Source organism: Panthera onca, chromosome C1 (assembly GCF_046562875.1).
Source record: "Panthera onca isolate mPanOnc1 chromosome C1, mPanOnc1 haplotype 2, whole genome shotgun sequence".
NCBI classification, from domain to species: domain Eukaryota; kingdom Metazoa; phylum Chordata; class Mammalia; order Carnivora; family Felidae; genus Panthera; species Panthera onca.
The window spans coordinates 142745945-142765034 of record NC_138346.1 but is presented as its reverse complement, the minus strand read 5'-3'; the positions used below and the strand labels follow the sequence as shown (position 1 = coordinate 142765034).

At 40.2% G+C, this 19090-nt stretch overlaps 1 protein-coding gene across 1 annotated transcript in view; it reads right to left on the bottom strand.

Annotated features, from left to right (window-relative positions):
- DIPK1A (divergent protein kinase domain 1A) overlaps positions 1 to 18873 on the bottom strand; it is a 107538-nt gene extending 88665 nt beyond the window's left edge. Inside the window, exon 1 of the mRNA XM_078451653.1 lies at positions 18765 to 18873. Within this exon, the coding sequence (XP_078307779.1) occupies positions 18765 to 18818 (54 nt within the window). The 5' untranslated portion in view covers positions 18819 to 18873. The remainder of the gene's footprint in view (positions 1 to 18764) is intronic.
- Between the last annotated feature and the right edge of the window lie 217 nt (positions 18874 to 19090).

The following is a 19090-nucleotide window of genomic DNA, read 5'->3' as shown; positions in this document are numbered from 1 at the left end:
TTCACCAAAGTGCTATTTAAAAGCTGATGAAATGTTTAAGCAATTGATTACATTAATAAAAAAGTCTTTACAGGACAGAGGTACGATCAAAACCAAAGGGTAGGTAACACTGATTAAGAGGAAAGGATATGCTCTCTGACAGTAATGCCAAGGTCACAGTTTTTGCCTGCCTGTCTCCTGCTCTTTAGTTAGATCTCAGATTATTATCCCTTCCACAAGAAGGTTCTCCAACCAGCTGGCCAAATAGATGTCCTGATACTCATTATCACATAACCTATTTCAGTTATTGCATTGTACACATAGCTGCCCAATGTTTTTGTTGCTTATTTTTTAAAATGCATTTATTATTTATTCATCAGTGCCAAAACAACTCCAAAAACTCCCAAAAGCAACATGTGAATTCTATGAGAGCAGAGATCTATCATGTCACTGCTGCAAGTTCAGTGCTTACCTGGTACCGAGCACATAATAACCTTGTTGATGATAGCCTATAGAAATCAGGCACAATGGGAATGCAAGCTGGTGCAGCTACTCTGGAACACAGTATGGAGGTTCCTCAAAAAACTAAAAATAGAACTACCCTACGACCCAGCAATTGCACTACTAGGCATTTATCCACGGGATACAGGTGTGTCGTTTCGAAAGGACACATGCACCCCCATGTTTACAGCAGCAATATCAACAGTAGCCAAAGTATGGAAAGAGCCCAAATGTCCATCGATGGATGAATGGATGAAGAAGATGTGTGTGTGTGTGTGTGTGTGTGTGTGTGTGTGTATGTGTGTGTATATATATATACACACACATACACACACACACACACACACAATGTAGTATTACTCGGCAATCAAAAAGAATGAAATCTTGCCATTTGCAACTATGTGGATGAATTGGAGGGTATTATGCTAAGTGAAATCAGTCAGTCAAAGAAAGACAAAAATCATATGACTCATATGAGGACTTTAATAGACAAAACAGATGAACATAAGGGAAGGGAAACAAAAATAATATAAAAACAGGCAGGGGGACAAAACAGGAGAGACTCATAAATATGGAGAACAAACTGAGGGTTACTGGAGGGGTTGTGGGAGGGAGGATGAGCTAAATGGGTAAGGGGCACTAAGGAATCTACTCCTGAAATCATTGTTGCACTATACGCTAACTAATTGGGATGTAAAATTTAAAAAACAAAAAGTAAAATTAAAAAAAAGAAAAAGAAATCAGACACAAAATTGATGATAATTCTAAGACTCTAATCTTTGAGTAGTTTTTTCTCTTTTTTACTAAAGTAAACTGTTGATATTATATAAGATTTTCTGAAAAATTGTGTCATTGCATCTTTATTCCTCTGAAGTTATTTACCCTAATTCTCTTGTCTTTATTGAAATAATTTATAAATTATGTAATGCTTAAATAGACATTGCAGCCATTAAGACAAACAGGTTAGGTAAATATTCATAAGACAGATAGTTTAAAATTCACATCGGGGAGTGGGGTGGGAGGGAGGGGAAAGTGTGTAATGGGCATTGAGGAGGGCACCTGTTGGGATGAGCAATGGGTGTTGTATGGAAACCAATTTGACAATAAATTTCAAAAAATAAATAAATGAAAATTTAAAAAAAGGAAAATAAATAAAATAAAATAAAATTCACATCAGGATTTTCAGTTCAAGATGGTAGATTAAGGATGTGTGTTTACTACTTACAGCTTACAAAACCACACTCAAATAAGGGAGAACAAAACAAAAGAAAAGTTAAGGGGTTCACCAGTGGATGAAAGATACAACAAAATTTCTAGAATTCAAAAAGCAGATGGAATTGTGTTGATGCATGAGACAGCCAGAGAAAGCCATAGCCCACAAGGCAACCTAAGAAGAGCTGGAAGCCAAAATGCTTGTTGGAATGCTAGGAGGAATCTAGAGAGCCAATCTGCCCTGGAACACCTGACGGCTCTGGGCTCTAGGCCAGCAGGTACAAGTGAGGAGAGAAGGGAGAAGTGGGGCTAAAGACAGTGGGAATAATTGAAGGTCTGTACTTGGAACTGTTGTGGTTGGCATCCGCATCTACTTCCCCCACCCCCACACAGATCACAGGCATCCTGGCATTAATCCTCAGTTGAAAAGCCAGATAATTGAAAGAACAAATGACCTGGGGAAAGTAAAGGCATCTAGGGGGAGTGTGCCCACAGTAGAGCACTCCTCCAGCACAAGGTCAGGGTCTGAGCACAGGCCTAGAGCAAGCAGGCCAGTCAAGGCATCTTGCCCTACACTGAGGGCTCAGTCAGCCATCCACACAGGTGATAGGTCTAGGGGGAATAGAGACCAACTTTTAAAATGGCATAGAAGGGGTGCCTGGGTCGCTCAGTTGGTTGAGCATCCGACTTTGGCTCAGGTCATGATCTCACAGTTTGTGGGTTTGAGACCCACATCAGGCTCCGTACTGACAGCCTGGAGCTCAGAGCCTGGAGCCTGCTTTGGATTCTGTGTCTCCTTCTCTCTCTGCCCCTTCCCTGCTCATGCTTTGTCTCTCTCTGTCTCTCAAAAATAAATGTTAAAAAAATTTTTTTAAATAAAAAAATGGAAAATAAAATGGCACAGAAAATAGGGGTGCCTGGGTGGCTCAGTTGGTTAAACCTCTGACTTCAGCTCAGGTCATGATCTCGCAGTTTGTGAGTTCAAGTCCTGAGTTGGGCTCTGTGCTGACAGCTCAGAGCCTGGAGCCTGAAGCCTGCTTCAGATTCTGTATCTCCATCTCGCTCTCTGCCCCTCCCCCACTTGTGCTCTGTCTCTGTCTCTCTCTCAAAAATAAACATTAAAAAAAATAATAAAATGGCACAGAAAATCCATTTCAGTTCCTCAGTCCTTCTTTCTTAAAATATGAATAGATAACCAAGGATTACCAGGCACATGGGGAAATCCAGCAGCATGAGAAAGAACTGAGAAAAACACATAAAGAATAGGAAACCACAAAAAAGGAACAAATAACTTGGAAGAACTCTTTTGAATTTAGTTTAAAATTCTTAGAATTTTTTTATTTTTTTACTGTTTATTTATTTTTGAGAGAGAGAGAGAGAGCAAGGAAGGGGCAGAGAGAGAGGGAGACAGAGAATCCGAAGCAGGCTCCGCCCTGACAGGCTGACAGCAGCAAGCCCAATGTAGGGTTTGAACTCATGAACCACGAGTTCACAACCTGAACTGAAGTCAGACGCTCGACTGACTGAGCTACCCAGGCACCCCTAAAATTCTTAGTATTTAAAGAGTGATTAGAAAATGAAAGCAAATCAACAGATGATCTAGAAAGCAAAATTGAGAAACACAGAATGAGAGTATATGGATAAAAATATGGAAATAATAGAGAAACTATAAGAGACATAAACAGTCAATCTAAGAGGTACAACATTTGACTAATAAGAGCCCCAAAAAGAGGGAACAGAAAAAAGAGAGGGGAAAACTATTTAACAAATAATAGAATTCCCCCAGAGCTGAAGAAAGACCCAAGTCTTAAGACTGGAAGGGCTCAGTAAGTACTCAATACAACTAACTGATAAAAAGACCTACATCTATACATTTCCTCATGGAATTTCAAAACAAGTATAAAAAAGAGACCCTGAACAAGGAACAAAGGTCACCCAGAAAGGATCGATAAACAAACTGGCTTCTTGTCAGCAACAGAGGATGTTAGAAAACAATGGAACCACATCTTCACATTTTCTAAAGGAAATTATTTTCACCCTGAATTCTACACCCAGCCCAACTACGAACAAGTTCTAAGATACAATATATACAGTTTTAGACATGACTCAGAAAGTTTATTTCCCACATATCCTTTCTAAAGAACTTATTTCAGGACACACTCCAGTAAAATGACGGCAAAATCAGGACAGTAAAAGTGGATCCTGTGGAAGACAGGATCCTGAGAAAAGTGATTCCAACCCAGGAGAAGAGTGGAGGGAGATCCTTGTAACACAGCTGTCTGGTAACCTAGAAAAGCAGTTGGTTACAAAGGGGGATGCCGCAGAATAGAAAACATAACTGAATGTATATAGGAAGTGAGGCTATGACAAAGGCATATTATTATACCAAAAAAAAAAAAAATTAGAAGAAGAAAGGCAACTAGAAACTTCCTGGAAAAAAAAAAGAGGCACAAAGAAGCTACATTCCAAATATGAAGCAAGCTTACATTTACCCCAGTTGATAAGGAATTAACGGAGTACGAGAAAAGAGGATCTGGTTGTTATTGATCATAGAATCTTGAGAGTCCAGAGTTCATTACTCTGGGCTTTGAGAGAAGAAAATGTAATCCTAGCACGCAAATTGGCTCTACACTAAATATTTATAGAATCATATTTTACGGAATACTAAAAATAGAGATGCTCTTCATCTTAGGCCAGAACTAACTTTGATACATTTGGTGTCAAGACAAATTTCAGGATCCTAAAAGAAATCCTGGTCAAAAGTGTTTCACTCTTATTTTCTGTGTACATGGCACGAGATGATAAGCAATTCCTATTTGCTGTACTCTCCCTAAAGGTGACAGTTGTTCATTACTCAAACGGTCCAGCACTCCAGAACTAGCTCAGTTCACTTGGATTTGCAGGCAGATGTCAGAAGAAATGTCTGCTCCCCACAGCTGAGCAGACAGTCATCCAGAAAAATAAGGTATATTGACTATTCAGGGAAGAAACTGTGCCCCATAGTAATCACAAATCATAACTCTGTTACTTTAATACAGATCTCAAAGGATAGGCTTTTGAATTATTCTTTAATAGGAATATTAAAAAGCAAGCATGGAGCACCTATCTGGCTCAGTCGGTTAAGCATTCAACTCTTGAATTTGGCTCAGGTCATGATCTCATGGTTCATGTCTGTCAGCACAGAGCCTGCTTGGGATTCTCTCTCTTCCTCTCCCTCTGCCCCTCCCCTGCTTGCATGCTCTCTCTCTTTCTCTCCCTCACTCTCTCTCTCTGAAATAAATAAACTTAAAAAAAAAGCAAACAAGTATGATTCCTAAGCAAAAAGAAAGTTTTTATTTATAGGGAATGAGCAAACATCACATGTTCTCTTCCCCACTGGCAGAAATATGGTTTAGCTTTTGGAAAAGGGCAAATCCTTGCAGTAATTTGCTTAATAACAAGAAGGATTTGTCCTTGTCTGTTAATCCTACTGCCTTCCTGACAAGGAGAAAGTAACTTCATGCTGCAGTCAGTGGGTCTCAGGTTCATAAGGGAGATTTTCCTTTATAGGAATAGTTAGCAGGTCATAACAGTATGATACTATTTATAGTTTTCATCTTTTAGATTCAACTTATGTGGAGCTTTGGTTGTCCTTGGTAATAGGACAAAATATAAAAGTTATCAACTTTGACAATATGAAAGTGTCACTGACAGAAAGTGAGAAAAACAGATGGAAAAAGAAGCACATGTTCTAATGCCCCTTTTTGAAAATGGGGGAGTCAACAAAGATTGTCAAAAGTGGACAAAATGAGAATCACTGTCAGTGTCTAAAGTTACTAAGTTAAGTGCAGAGGAAGTAAAATTAATAATACGACTGCTGTATCAAGCACTGGAAGAGAGAATGGGAGGACTATAGTATAAGAGGGCTGAACACTCATTTTTTTTTAAATTTTTTTTTTTTAACGTTTATTTATTTTTGAGACAGAGAGAGACAGAGCATGAACGGGGGAGGGGCAGAGAGAGAGGGAGACACAGAATCGGAAACAGGCTCCAGGCTCTGAGCCATCAGCCCAGAGCCTGATGCGGGGCTCGAACTCATGGACCACGAGATCGTGACCTGAGCCGAAGTCGGACGCTTAACCGACTGAGCCACCCAGGCGCCCCTGAACACTCATTTTTTAAAGTGGAAAGTCAATAGATATTATCTGAAATTGATTAAAAAACATAAAATTCTGTTATTTGGAGGAAATAATCTTTTTGACTGTACAACTCTCAGGAAAATATCTCAAAGCACAAATCTCTAACATTTGTATATTTACTTATAAATATTCTATATAAACTTATGACTATATTAACCTATTACATACCTGTTATAACTTACACAAAAATAGATGTTAAAAGTATATCAGAGGGTGCCCGGGTGGCTCAGTTGGTTGAACGTCCAACTTCAGCTCAGGTCACGATCTCACAGTTCGTGAGTTCGAGCCCCGTGTCGGGCTCTGTGCTGACAGCTCAGAGCCTGGAGCCTGCTTCAGATTCTGTGTCTCCCTCTCTCTCTGCCCCATCCCCACTCATGCTCTGTCTTAAAAATAAATAACACATTAAAAAAATTTTTTTTTACAAAAGTATATCAGAATAATTTTGAATAGATTTTTTTATCTGGAGGGAATGCTTACTGTAGTAATAAACCAGAAACAGAAAATAATTAGCTATTCTGACAAAAATAAATATTTTAAGATATAAAAAAGTATATGAGAATAAAGCACCTCCTAGGATGTATACAGTTCCTTTCAAACACAGAGCTCTAGAAGTTAGAGGTATAGTTACCAGGAAAGCCAAAAAGATAAGTGGTTCAAAGAGGCTACCTTTCAGGACTAAAGCTGGGGATAAGGAGAAGTAGAAGGGGAGAACAATAATTTGCATCATAAGCTCACCTATATTATTTTACTTATTATATACATGTTTTCTTTTGTACAAAAAATTAATCTAATCAGTCCCATAAACTATTTCTGCTAGTGTTTATGCTGATTCATTCAACAAATATTTACTGAGCATCTAGTCTTGGCTAAGCACAGAGGATAGAGGAGGGCAACGGACATCTTGGCTCTCAAGGAAATCGAGCCTGGGACCAAAGAAAGCTGTAAAAACTGCTGGTGACAAGTATCATTGTATGTGCTGGATATCATGCACACACAGTCTGGAGCACAAAAGAGGCACACTAATACTGTGTGGGGTGTTAGGGAAGGATTGCTAAGAGGTCACTTCCTCTTCGAGTCAAAACCTGAAGGGCAAGTAGAAAACTAAGAATAAACCAGGTAGACAGGAATGCAGGGAAATGGGGAAGGGTATCCTAGGGCAAAGCAGAAAAGGGAGGGCAGACAGGCTGACACATGAGCATGGTGTGTTGGTAAACTGCAAGATTTTCGGGATTGCTAGAGCTTTAAAGGGTGCATAAGGTGGTAGTGGCAGGAATGAAATGGCAAGACAGGAAGGGACCAGACATGGAGGGCCATGCTCAGAACTCTGCATAGTCTCCTGAAGGCAGTAGAACGTCATTAAAGGATTTCATCAAAAGGGAGGGAGACTAGATCAGATTTGCATTTGGGGGAAGATGACTCTGGAAGCAATGTGGAAGATGGAGCTAAAAGGGTATAAATGAGGCTGGAAGGCCATTCTGGAGGCTATTATAGTGGGCCTAACGACACATAAGGAGAGAATCATGGTACCAGCAGGAGACAGATGGCCAATAGATACGTGAAAAAGTACTTACCATTACTAATCGCTGGGGAAATGCTCTTTACTAACTGGAGAGTATCACTAACTGAAAGGGAAAGAAGCAAGTTTTGAGGGGGGTGGAGTTTAGGTTAGGACATGTTAAATACGAAGTGCCATCTAAAGGTAGATATCAAATAAAGCAAATCTAAAGTTCTGGGGGAGAGGTTTGGACTGGTGATATAGAGTTGAGACCCATTAATATTTGGGTTGTAGTGGAAGTCACGTGAAGAGCTACAATTACCAACAGAGCTTGTACAAAATGAGAAGTAGAAGAAGGCTGGAATCTTGGGGAAAGTGGGGAGCAAAGGACTAAAGTAACTGAAAGGAAAGGGCAGGAGTATCCACAAAGAATGAAGGAAGGTCAGAGCAATAAGGAGATGGTAAATGAGCCAAGAAGAGCAGCTGAAAAGACAGATCTTGGCATCCTGACTGAATAGGGAAAGGAGGAAAGCCAGAGCGGGGTGGATGGACTGGAAGACATGGGTGTGCAAAGGCCTCAGTTGTGATGATAACACAAGGGTGATGGTGAAAGTAAAGAATAGGAATGCAAGAAAGAAGTGTGTGCTTAGTGTGGGCTATAGGAGCTCAGTATCTTAGAGTGGTTACAGAATATTTTTGAACACATGGAAAAACATGTACATTGTATCATTTTGCACAACCTGAGTATATGCTCAGGGAAAAGGAGAAGATCAGGGTAATAAATAGGCTCTGCATTCACTGGGGACAAATTTAGTATTACTGGATCAGGTGTGACTAAAAATGTTGTCAGCTGATACAGTAAAACAAAACCAAGTGTTATCTTCTTTAAGGGGTTAAGAACAACTTTAATTATAGTAATAAAGAGAAATAAGTTAGTTTTTTATTTTTGAGAGAGAGGGAGAGAGCACAAGCGAGCAGGGTGGTGGGGGGGAGAGGGAGAAAGAGAATGTTAAGCAGGCTCCACGCCCCGTGCAGAGCCTACACAACACAGGGCTGGATGATCATGAAATCATGACCTGAGCCAAAAGCAAGAGTCTGATGCTTAACTGACTGAGCTACTCAGGCACCCCATAAGTTACATTTTTTTTTTTTCTAGGAACAAACTCAAGGGACCCATAAGTTACATTTTAAAGAATGTTTTCCTAGGGTTCATAAAGTGAAATTTTGTACTCTTACTTTAGTTTGTATAATAGTACAAAAGATTTAAGAATAGTATCTACTGTAAAAACAAATATTTTCACACAGCAGCTATTTGTGTCTTCCTTCCTTTAATAAACATCCATGATTCTTCCCATAGTAGTTGTTGGAACAATAAATACAATTCTCTTGGGGTGTGTGCTGACTCAGTCAGAAGAGCATGTGCACAACTCTTGACCTCAGGGTCATGAGTTCAAGTTCCATGTTGGGTGTAGAGATTATTAAAAAAAATAAACTTAAAACAATACAACTCTTATAAAATCTATTCTATGACAACATCTTCAAACCTAATAGCAATGGGAAAGACATGAATAAAATATTGTAGGAAATGACTGATTTTTTTAATTGTCAGAATTCAGTTGTATTCTTTTTGTGGTAGGCAGAATTCTAAAGATGTCTCCCAAGATTCCCACCCCCTTGGTTATTGAATCAAACACTAATCTATGTATGAAGAGACTTGGCAGTTGGAATTAAGGTTACTAATCAGCTGACTTTAAAGCAGAGATATCCTCGGTTAACTGGGTGTACCCAATGTGACCCCTTAACAGCAGAAGAGAAAGGCAGAAGAGCCAGAGCAATGAGGCAGAGAGGAAATCAGAGAGATATGAAGCATGCAAAGGCTCTACCACTCTCATGGGCTTTCTATATGGAGAAAGGAAGCCATGAACCAAAGAGTGTAGGTGGCCTCTAGAAGTTGAGAACAACCCCAGCCAACAGCCAGAAAGGAAATGGACACCTCAGCCCAAGTATGGAACTGAATTCTAACAACAACCTAAAAGAGTCCAGTACTCCAGAAAGAAAGTCAACCCTAATGACACCTTGATTTCAACCTTTGAAACCTGGAGCAGTGAATGAGCAGGCCAAACTGTACTCAAACTTCTAACCTACAGAACTGTGACGTAAGGGTACAAACAAATGGGTGTTGTATTAAGCTGCTCAATTTGTGGTAATTTATTCCAGGAACACTGGAAGACTAACACACTTTCTTTAATTGCTGACTTCAAATGTGCTCTATCAAATCTCATTTTCCTGACCTTTCATGTAACTTTGGACAGAGTTCACACATTTCCAATAATACTCAGTTATTATGAAATTCAGTTTAATTAATTTTCCCCCAACCTTTTATTTTGAAAATCCTTAAATCTACAGAAACTTTAAAAGAATAGTGCAAAAAATACCCTTATACCTATATTCATCAATCGCTAACATTGTCCTACATTTGCTTTCTTTGTCATTCTCTCTAAACATACATAAATATCTCTACCTCTCCTGCTTTCTTTTTCTCTGTATCAGTGGTCCTCAACTAGGAACAATTTTGCCTCTCAGAGGACATCTAGCAATGTTTGGAGACATTTTGACTGTCATTACTGGGGGGTGGGGGGGAGGATGCTATTGGTATCTAAAGGGTAGAGGCCAGGGATGCTGCTAAATATCCTACAAAACAAAGCCCCACACCACAAGGAATTATCCAGCCCTAAATGTCAATAGTGCCAAGGTTAAGAAACACTGCTCTTTATATATGTATATACAAATGTATTTTCCTGAACTATTTGAAAGTAAATTATAGGCATTATGACATTTTTTATGCTAAATACTTCAGTTTACACCTTCTAAAAATAAAGACACTCTATTATATAATACAATTTAACAATGATAACAATGATACAATAATACCATCCAATGTATAGTTCATTTTCAATTTCCCCATTATCTCAAAAAAATCCTTTAGCACATTTTATTCAAAATCCTAGACCCAGGGTGCCTGGGTGGCTCAGTCAGTTAAGCATCCAACTTCAGCTCAGGTCATAATCTCAGAGTCCGTGAGTTCAAGTCCCACATCAGGCTCTGTGCTTACAGCTCAGAGCCTAGAGCCTGCTTCAGATTCTGTGTCTCCCTCTCTCTACCCCTCCCCTGCTCACACTCTGTCTCTCTCTCTCTCTCTCAAAAAATAAATAAACATAAAAAAAAAAAACCAAAAACACCAAAATCCTAGATCCAATCAATGGTACAGAGGTTGGCATATTGGTCAATATTTCAAATTTAAAATAAATAAGAAGCTCTAATTTCAAGCAACTGGGGGCAGGCAGTAAAACTTATGGTCCCAGCTCTAGGATCTATCAGTCTGTGATTCTGATACCATGTATGTCTGAAATGGATGTAGTAATTAATTCAGAAGGTTGTTAGCATGTTATAAATCTCTCTTGCAAGAATATCCTCGGACATGATTACTCAGTTCTTAGGACAGAAAGGAAACTCTATTTATAATAATCCATAACCCTGTTGAAAAAAACATCAATCTGAAAAAATAAATCGAAAAGGAACTTTTTCCAAACAAGATATAAAAATGGCCAAAAAGCACATGAAAAGATACTCAACATAACTTATCATCAGGGAATTGCAAATCAAAACCACAATGAGATATCACCTCACATCCGTTAGAATGGCCACTATCAAAAAAACAAAACAAAAACAAAAACAGAAAATAACAAGTGCTGACAAGGATGTGGAAAACCTGTGCATTGTTGGTGGGAATTTAAATGGTATAGCCACAATAAAAACCAGTATGGAGTTTCCTTAAAAAATTAAAAATAGAATTACCCTATGATTTAGCAATCTCGCTTCTGGGTATACATAATTGCAAGCAGGATTGCAAAGAATTATTATAATTTCCATGTTCACTGCAGCATTAATCACAATAGCCAAGATGTGGGAGCAACCTAAATGTCCAGTGACTAATGAATGGATAAAGAAAGTGTGGTATGCACATATGGTAGAAAATTATTCAGCCTTTAAAAAGAAGGAAATCTTGTCATAAACTACAAGATGGATCAATCTTGAGAACATTATGCTAAGTGAAATAAGCCAGTCATAAAACACGGACTGCATGATTCTACTTACATGGGGTATCTAAAGAAGTCAAACTCTCAGAAACAAAAGCAGAATGTGGTTACCAAGCTGGTAGGGAGGGGGAAATGGGGAGATGTTTAATTACAGAGTTTCAGTTTTGCAAGATAAAAAGTTCCAGAGAGCTGTTTCCAACATTGTGCATATATTAACATTATTGTACCATACACATAAAAGTGTAAGATAGTGGGGTGCCCAGGTGGCTCAGTTGGTTAAGCGTCTGACTCTTGATTTTCAGCTCAGGCCATGATCTTACCACTCATGAGATTATGCCTCACACTGGGCTCAGTGCTGACAGTGCAGAGCCTGCTTGGGGTTCTCTCTCTCTCTCTCTCTCTCTCTCTCTCCCTCTCTCTCTGCCCCTCCCTCATTCTCTCGCTCTCTCTCTTTCAAAATAAATAAACATAAAAAAAATGATAAGATGGTGAATTTCATATTATGTGTTTGCGGCCACAATAGAAAACAAAAGAAAAATAACCACAACACCATGATAACATCTAAAAAAATTATTTCATTAAATACCCAGTCAACTCACCCAACCACAAAAAGAACTACTTATTTCTGGCACACCTCGATGGTTCAGTCAGTTGAGCGTCCAACTTCAGTTCAGGTCAGGATCTTGCAGTTCATGGGTTTGAGCCCCATGCCAGGCTCTGTGCTGATAGCTTGGAGCCTGGAACTTGCTTCGGATTCTATGTCTCCCTCTGTCTCTGCCCTCCCCCTGCTCTCTCTCTCTCTCTCTCTCTCAAAAATAAATAAACACTTTTAAAAATGTAAAAAAAAAAAAAAAAAAACTCTTTAAAAAAAAAGAACTATTTATTTCTAAAGAAAAATTGATCCACTAATATTTTGGGTTTTTTTCTTCAAATATGTTCACTTGACAATATCATAGTTTTTCTAAATTCATATACTTTGTAGATTAAGATTTTTAAGGGAAAATTAGTCAAAAATATTTGAATGTGTAGAAATATGTTAAGAATGTGAGACATTTAGCTTTTCAACCAAATGATATAAAAGATGATATTTAACGGAATGGTATAGCATTGTTTTTAGAAGCAACTTTAAGAAATGAAAGCATTAAAATGTACCTAACTGTAGGAGGGAGGGAGGGAGGGAGGGAGGAGGGGAGGAAGGAAGGAAGGAAAAGAAAGAAGGAAGGAAAAACTATAGACAATGTAAAACAACTTTATAATTGATCAAAATGAAAATGGAGGGGCACTGGGAAGATGACAATGAAGAAACAAACACTATGACTATACGCTACAGCCTGAAAGTATGGTGAGGATGCAATATGCCTGAGAATTCATCATTTCTTTGAGTTTCTAACAGGGGTAGAAAAGCAACTAATGATAATATCAAATGTTTGCATTATAATTTTATGTTTAAATTTAAGACATTATGGGATGCATACGCTGTCAATATACTCACCAGTCTCAGGAAGCTAATCAGAGTTTTAGGGATTTCATTTCAGGCAAAGGCAAAAATTTAGCTTTGAACAGCAGGTCTAACAAACTTGATGAGAACCACACCACCTATAGTCTTTGGGGAATAGGGAACCACCACCTGCTCTAATTATCCTTAGATTTAAAATAATCCTGGAGGCTGAAAATGGGCAAGAAGCCATTTTACCCTAAGTACCATACTTGATAACATCATCACTTAGTACCAGTTAACCTAGTCAGTAACCCCATCTCGCACTAAATCCCATAAAACAGCCACACTAAGTTACAAAGAACCAAACCATCTACAGCAGTCATTTTTTTAATGTTTATTTTTATTCTTAAGAGAGCGTGAGTGGGGGGAGGGGCTGAGACAGAGGGAGACAGAGAATCTAAAGCAGGCTCTGCACTGACAGTAGTGTGCCCAGTGTGGGGTTTGAACTCATGAACCATGAGATCATGACCTAAGCTGAAGTTGGACACTCAACCAAATAAGCCACCCAGGCACCCCAACAGCAGTCATTTTTGAAAGACAGTACTAATATAAACCAAAGAGCCTGGTATCAGAAATGTTAAACAAGTGCCCACACTCTAATTAGAACATGCTATTTATCCTTTTTTCATGACAGCCCTACAGAACACATATTGGAACTGTTAGTCATTGTTAAGAAATTTAAAAGTTTTGCAATCTAAAGGGCTTGAAAACCTTTAGAAGTACCCGCATATCTCAAACTTCAAATTCCGTTAGAGTTGCAGCAGCTTTTTAAATGCAACAGGGCATGCAGACAGAATGAGTAGAGTGGAAAAATGTGTATAATCTAAATACAGAAAATTGCTCTAAATTGTCTTAACTTTCATTCTTCCAAGACTTAATGATAGTGAGAAGGAAGAAGGTATTCTAAACTAAAACTAAGGAATTATAGGCTGTGTTATCAGTCCCACTCAGACCTGAGTAAACCCTAAACAAAGTAGATCCTAATTTGTAGGAAACACACTGCTAAAAACAGATAAATGCAGGTGTCATGCTGGGCCACCACATCCAGTGGGCCAAAAGTAGTATCATTGTAATGATGTGTGGAAGAAAAACACTGCCTAAAAATGGTCTAAACATGTTAATACACCCACAGTTTCCGATCTCGGATGCAGGACTCTACTCTGTTCAATGTGCCGCAACATTTAGCCAGTCCAGGAAGTACTATTTCTCAGGTAAGTTTTCAACAAAATAGCTGGAAAGGATGGACCTATAAATTAGTATGCTCTGAGAATAATGCCTTGCCATGTTGCTCAGGTAAATGTTTGTTGGCTATCTATTTCAGGCAGGTCATGAGTCCTCCTGACTGACAGAGGCCCCACAGACAAAGTGTGCCTTCACCACTTCTCTGGAAGAAGTACTCCCGGCATCAAAAAGTTGGCATTGATGGGGGCACCTGGGTGGCTCAATCAGGTAGGCATCCAACTCTTGATTTTGGCTTGGGTCATAATCCCACGGTTAGAGGGTTTGAGCCCCGAGTTGACTCCACATTGGCAGTGCAGAGCCTGTTTGGGATTCTCTCTCCCTTTCTTTTTGCCTCTCCTCCTCCTCCTCCTCCTCCTCCTCTTTCTCTCCCTCTCTCTCTCTCTCTCTCTCAAAGTAAATAAATAAACATTAAAAAATACTTTAGCTGGTTGGAAGGACAAATATTATTAAAATGCCCATATTACCCAAAGCAATCTATAGATTTAATACAAGCCCTAACAAAATACCAACAGCATTTTTCACAAAGCTAGAACAAATAATCTTAAAATTTGTACAGAGCCATGAAAAACCCTGAATAGCCAAAGCAATCTTGAAAAAGAAGAACAAAACTGTAGGTATCCATAATCCCAGACTTGAAGATCTAATATGAAGCTGCAATAATCAAAACAGTATGGTACTGGCACAAAAACAGACACATAGATCAATGAAACAGAGAGCTCAGAAATAAACCCACGATTATACAGAGTTGATATACATACATATATTTATATTACATATATGTAATAGAATATTACTCAGCCATGAAAAAGAATGACACTTTGCCATTTGCAACAACATGGATGGGGCTAAAGAGTGTAATGCTAAGTGAAAGAGGTGGGTCAGAGAAAAACAAATACCATATGATTTGACCCATATGTGGAATTTAAGAAACAAAATACATGAACAAAGGGAAAAAGAACCCATCCCAAAACCAGACTCCTAACTACAGAGAATAAACTGATGGCTACCAGAGAGGAAGGAGGGTGGGAGGAATGGGTAAAATCAGTGAAGGGGATTAAGAGTACACTTATCATGATGAACACAGAGTAATATATGGAATTATTGAATCACTATGTTGTACATCTGAAACTAATATAATACTGTATGTTAACTATACTAGAATTAAAAATTTTTAAATAATAATTTTGAAAAACCACTCTAGTTGGAAAGAGGATATTGGCAGGAGAAATGAAACAAAATACTGATCATTGTTGAGGGCAGGTGATAGGTAGGTGAGAGTTCATTATTCTTTTCTGCTTTATGTGTGTATAAAAATTTCCATAATAAAATAGTTTTAAAAGAGAAAGAAACTAGGGGCGCCTGGGTGGCTCCGTCAGTTAAGCGTCCAACTTCGGTTGAGGTCATAATCTCATGGTTCGTGTGTTCCAGCCCCACATGGGGCTCTGTGCTGACAGCTCAGAGCTGGGAGCTTGCTTGCTTCAGATTCTGTGTCTCCTTCTCCCTCTGGCCCTCCCCAAGTCGTGCTCTGTCTCTCTCACTCACTCTCAAAAATAAATAAACACTAAAAAAAAAAATTTTTTTTTTAAAGAGAAAGAAACTGTTCTCTTCCTCTCAAGTTGTCTTCTGCATCTTCCCTTTTCCTTCATTGCACTTACTGTTGTCATTATGTATTTCTGGATTATTTAATTAATGTTTGTCTCCCTAACTAGACTTTAAGTTCCATAAGGACCACAAAGACATTTGCTCAGCTCCAGTAGAATTGCTTCCATCTCACAAAGTTTCTGGGATGTGACAGGCCTCCAACAAATATTAAGTAAATGACTAAATCAATATGATAAGTCATATTATATATACACCTAGATCAATTACCAATAAATGCTCAATAAATAAAAGTGGGGGTGGTGATGTAGATAGCCAGGAATCTTTGGGTGAAGGAATTCAACATATTTACCTGTATGTATTTACTACTTAAATTCACATGCTTTTCTATTTAAAATGTAGCAAAAATGTCACAAAAAATACTTAACTTCATATAGCTCATCCTCACTATATTTATGTGATGTACTCAGTTAAGAACCACAATCTCCACTTTATGATACAGAAACTATGGAACTAAAAAGTTAGGAAGTTTTTTCAAGGTCATGATGAACCAGAAGCACAAATGAACAAAGCTCAGCTCTGTTCTCATGCCTCATGCTGTTCTTAAACGAACGCGATTTTATTCTCAGGAAAAATATAACAAGAAAAGAGGAAAAGGAGTACTGTATATATTAATTCAATCTTCAGTGGCTGAGAAACTGAGTACTGTCTAATGGTCTCAGTTGGAGATATTCTGACTTTGCCCAAAACAATTTCAAGGTTGAAGCACCTAGTGGTAAAGGAATTCTAAAAAGCAGAAGATGAGGCATTTAGACAATAGGGAACAGAAAAAAAGTATGACACTTGAGTAATGTGAAGGCCTTTTTTTTTAACTGGTTAAACTAAGAGTATAGTGAGGCACAACTAACAAGAAAATTCATAAAAACAATAAATACTAATACCAAGACATTGTTTAAAACACCAGGCCCCTGGGTTCCCAAGTTTAAAACTTATTTATCTAAAATATAATACTAGAATCAATAATTTCCTATTTAATCATTCTTTATATAGAAGTAGCCTACTGGGGCACTTGGGTGGCTGTCAGTTAAGCATGCGACTTCAGCTCAGGTTATGATCTCAGTTTGTGAGTTCGAGTCCCGCATCCCGCTCTGTGCTGACCACTCAGAGTCTGGAGCCTGCTTTGGGGTACTGTGTCTCCCTCTCTCCTGCTCACACTCTGTCTCTCCCTCTCTCCCAAGAATAAATAAACATTTTAAAAAATTAAAAAAAAAAAAAGAAGTAGTCTACTAAAATATCACTATATCCCCCAAATCCTTTTGAAATGCTTAAAATCCAAGTTTACCTTATTTTAGTAATATATAATGATGTGCACATTCGAAAGGCAGAAATACCAAATGTTTGCCATTAATGGAACCACAACTATTTGCAAAACTTATCTTAATTCGGCCAATCTGAAAGCTCTTGAGGTATGGTGCCAAAAAAATGTCACAGCCCATTTATGGAGAACGTTTAGAGACAAACTAATCGAAGTCTAAAATAAAGTTTACCACAAAATCTCAAAAATTAAAAATAAATAACTAGTTAGTTTTAGTGAAAAACATTTTAAATATCGCAATAAACTTATTTTGGGGAGAGAGTCTGGAAAGATATTCTATTGTTCATATAAAGGGTTACAAAGAGGTATCTGGCCTAGGTTGAATTCTACAGTGGGTTGCTCTACTGTTCCTTAAGCACAAGTACTACTGGTGGAGCCGCTACAAGGACCCAGGACATTTAGTTTTACTCCTACACCCTTCAAATGGTGGGTTGTCAAATCATGCTTCCAATTTGCAGTGCATGATTCACTGCAAGGTAACGATTTACATGTGCAATTTCCAGACAAGAATGAAAGATTTACTTGTCCCAATGGTTTCTTCTCAACTTTTAAAATAATTTGTAAAAGCGCCAGCTGAGCATGAATTCCCGTCCCCGAATAATTTTTCGATACCTTAAGCCTTTTAATGTAGGCAGTAAAAGGAATACTGTCCTCTGAATGCAGACAACGCTGCTGACCCACGCGAGGCATTGATTTGTAGTTGTTTTTCCACTGGGGTGATAGATTTGCGCTCAGCTACTCACGATGTCTACTAGGTCCCCCTGGCGACCAACTGTACATGAAGGCAGTAGTAGGGTTCGAAGACACAGACTGGCAGCGGCACAGAGGGTGGAACGGGAAATCATGAAAGATTAACACGCGAACAGTACACATGACATGACTGAGAATTACGTTTGCATTGCTGGGGTATTTGAGATCGGCACCAGACACTGTCCCCTTTCCTTTTAGAAAGCAAACACCCACCCGCCCCTCATTTGGGCTTCTGAGCCCTACCTCCCATTTAAATTACGGGTGAGATGGAAAGACCGAACCAAGGGGCTCAGCACAAGGCACACGTCGCTTCTCGGGGATTTGGAGAAACAGTGATGTGACAAATTGCCATAATTTCCTAAAATATGGTGGAATGACACACCACCTTTCCCACCACAGACCGAAGACACAGAGTCTTGAAAAGCCGACGTGCGGGGCCCACAGGGGAGGAGGAGGAGAGCACCGGACCAGGGAGAAGCCGGCGGCACGTCCCGAGTCCAGGCTGCCGAGCCTCAACTGCTAGGGGCGTAGGGTCGCACCCGGGTCACGTCTCAGGGCTCTCAGAATGCGAGGGGCACCAGGGCGAGCCCGGGCGGGGCGACCTGGGCCCCGGAGCCCGGCGGCCAGGGCGCGAGAGGCGCCGGGGCAGCTGTGGGGGGCGCGGGCAGCGCCGCCGTGGAGGCTGCGGCGCCCAGGCGGCCGGGGAGGGCGCGCCGCCAGGTGCCGGACGGCAGGGGGCAGCGGGTTTCGGGCGGGCGCCGACCCAGTGAGGGAGGAGGGAGGCGGGCGAATCCCGCGCGGCGAGGGAGGGCGCCCGGAGGGCTCGCCGCCGGCCTACCTGGAGGTAATAGGGTTTCCTTAGCCAGGCCCCCGGACAGAGACTCCTCGCCATGGTAATCACACATCGCCCCGCCGCGCCGCAGTCAGAGGCGGACCCGAGCGCAGGCGACCGGGCTCCCCGCCTTCCCCGGCCTCCCCGCCCCCAGCCCGCCCGGGCCCGCCCACTCCTCCGCCCCCGCGGCGGCGAGGGCCGGACTCCCCCCCAGCCCCTCTGCGGAGACAGCGGCCGGCAGTCCGAGGCTCTGCCTCCTGCTCTACTCGCCCCGCCGCCGCGGTTGTCAGAGCCGCTGCCGCCGACTCCGCCATAAAGGGGAGTCGCGCCTC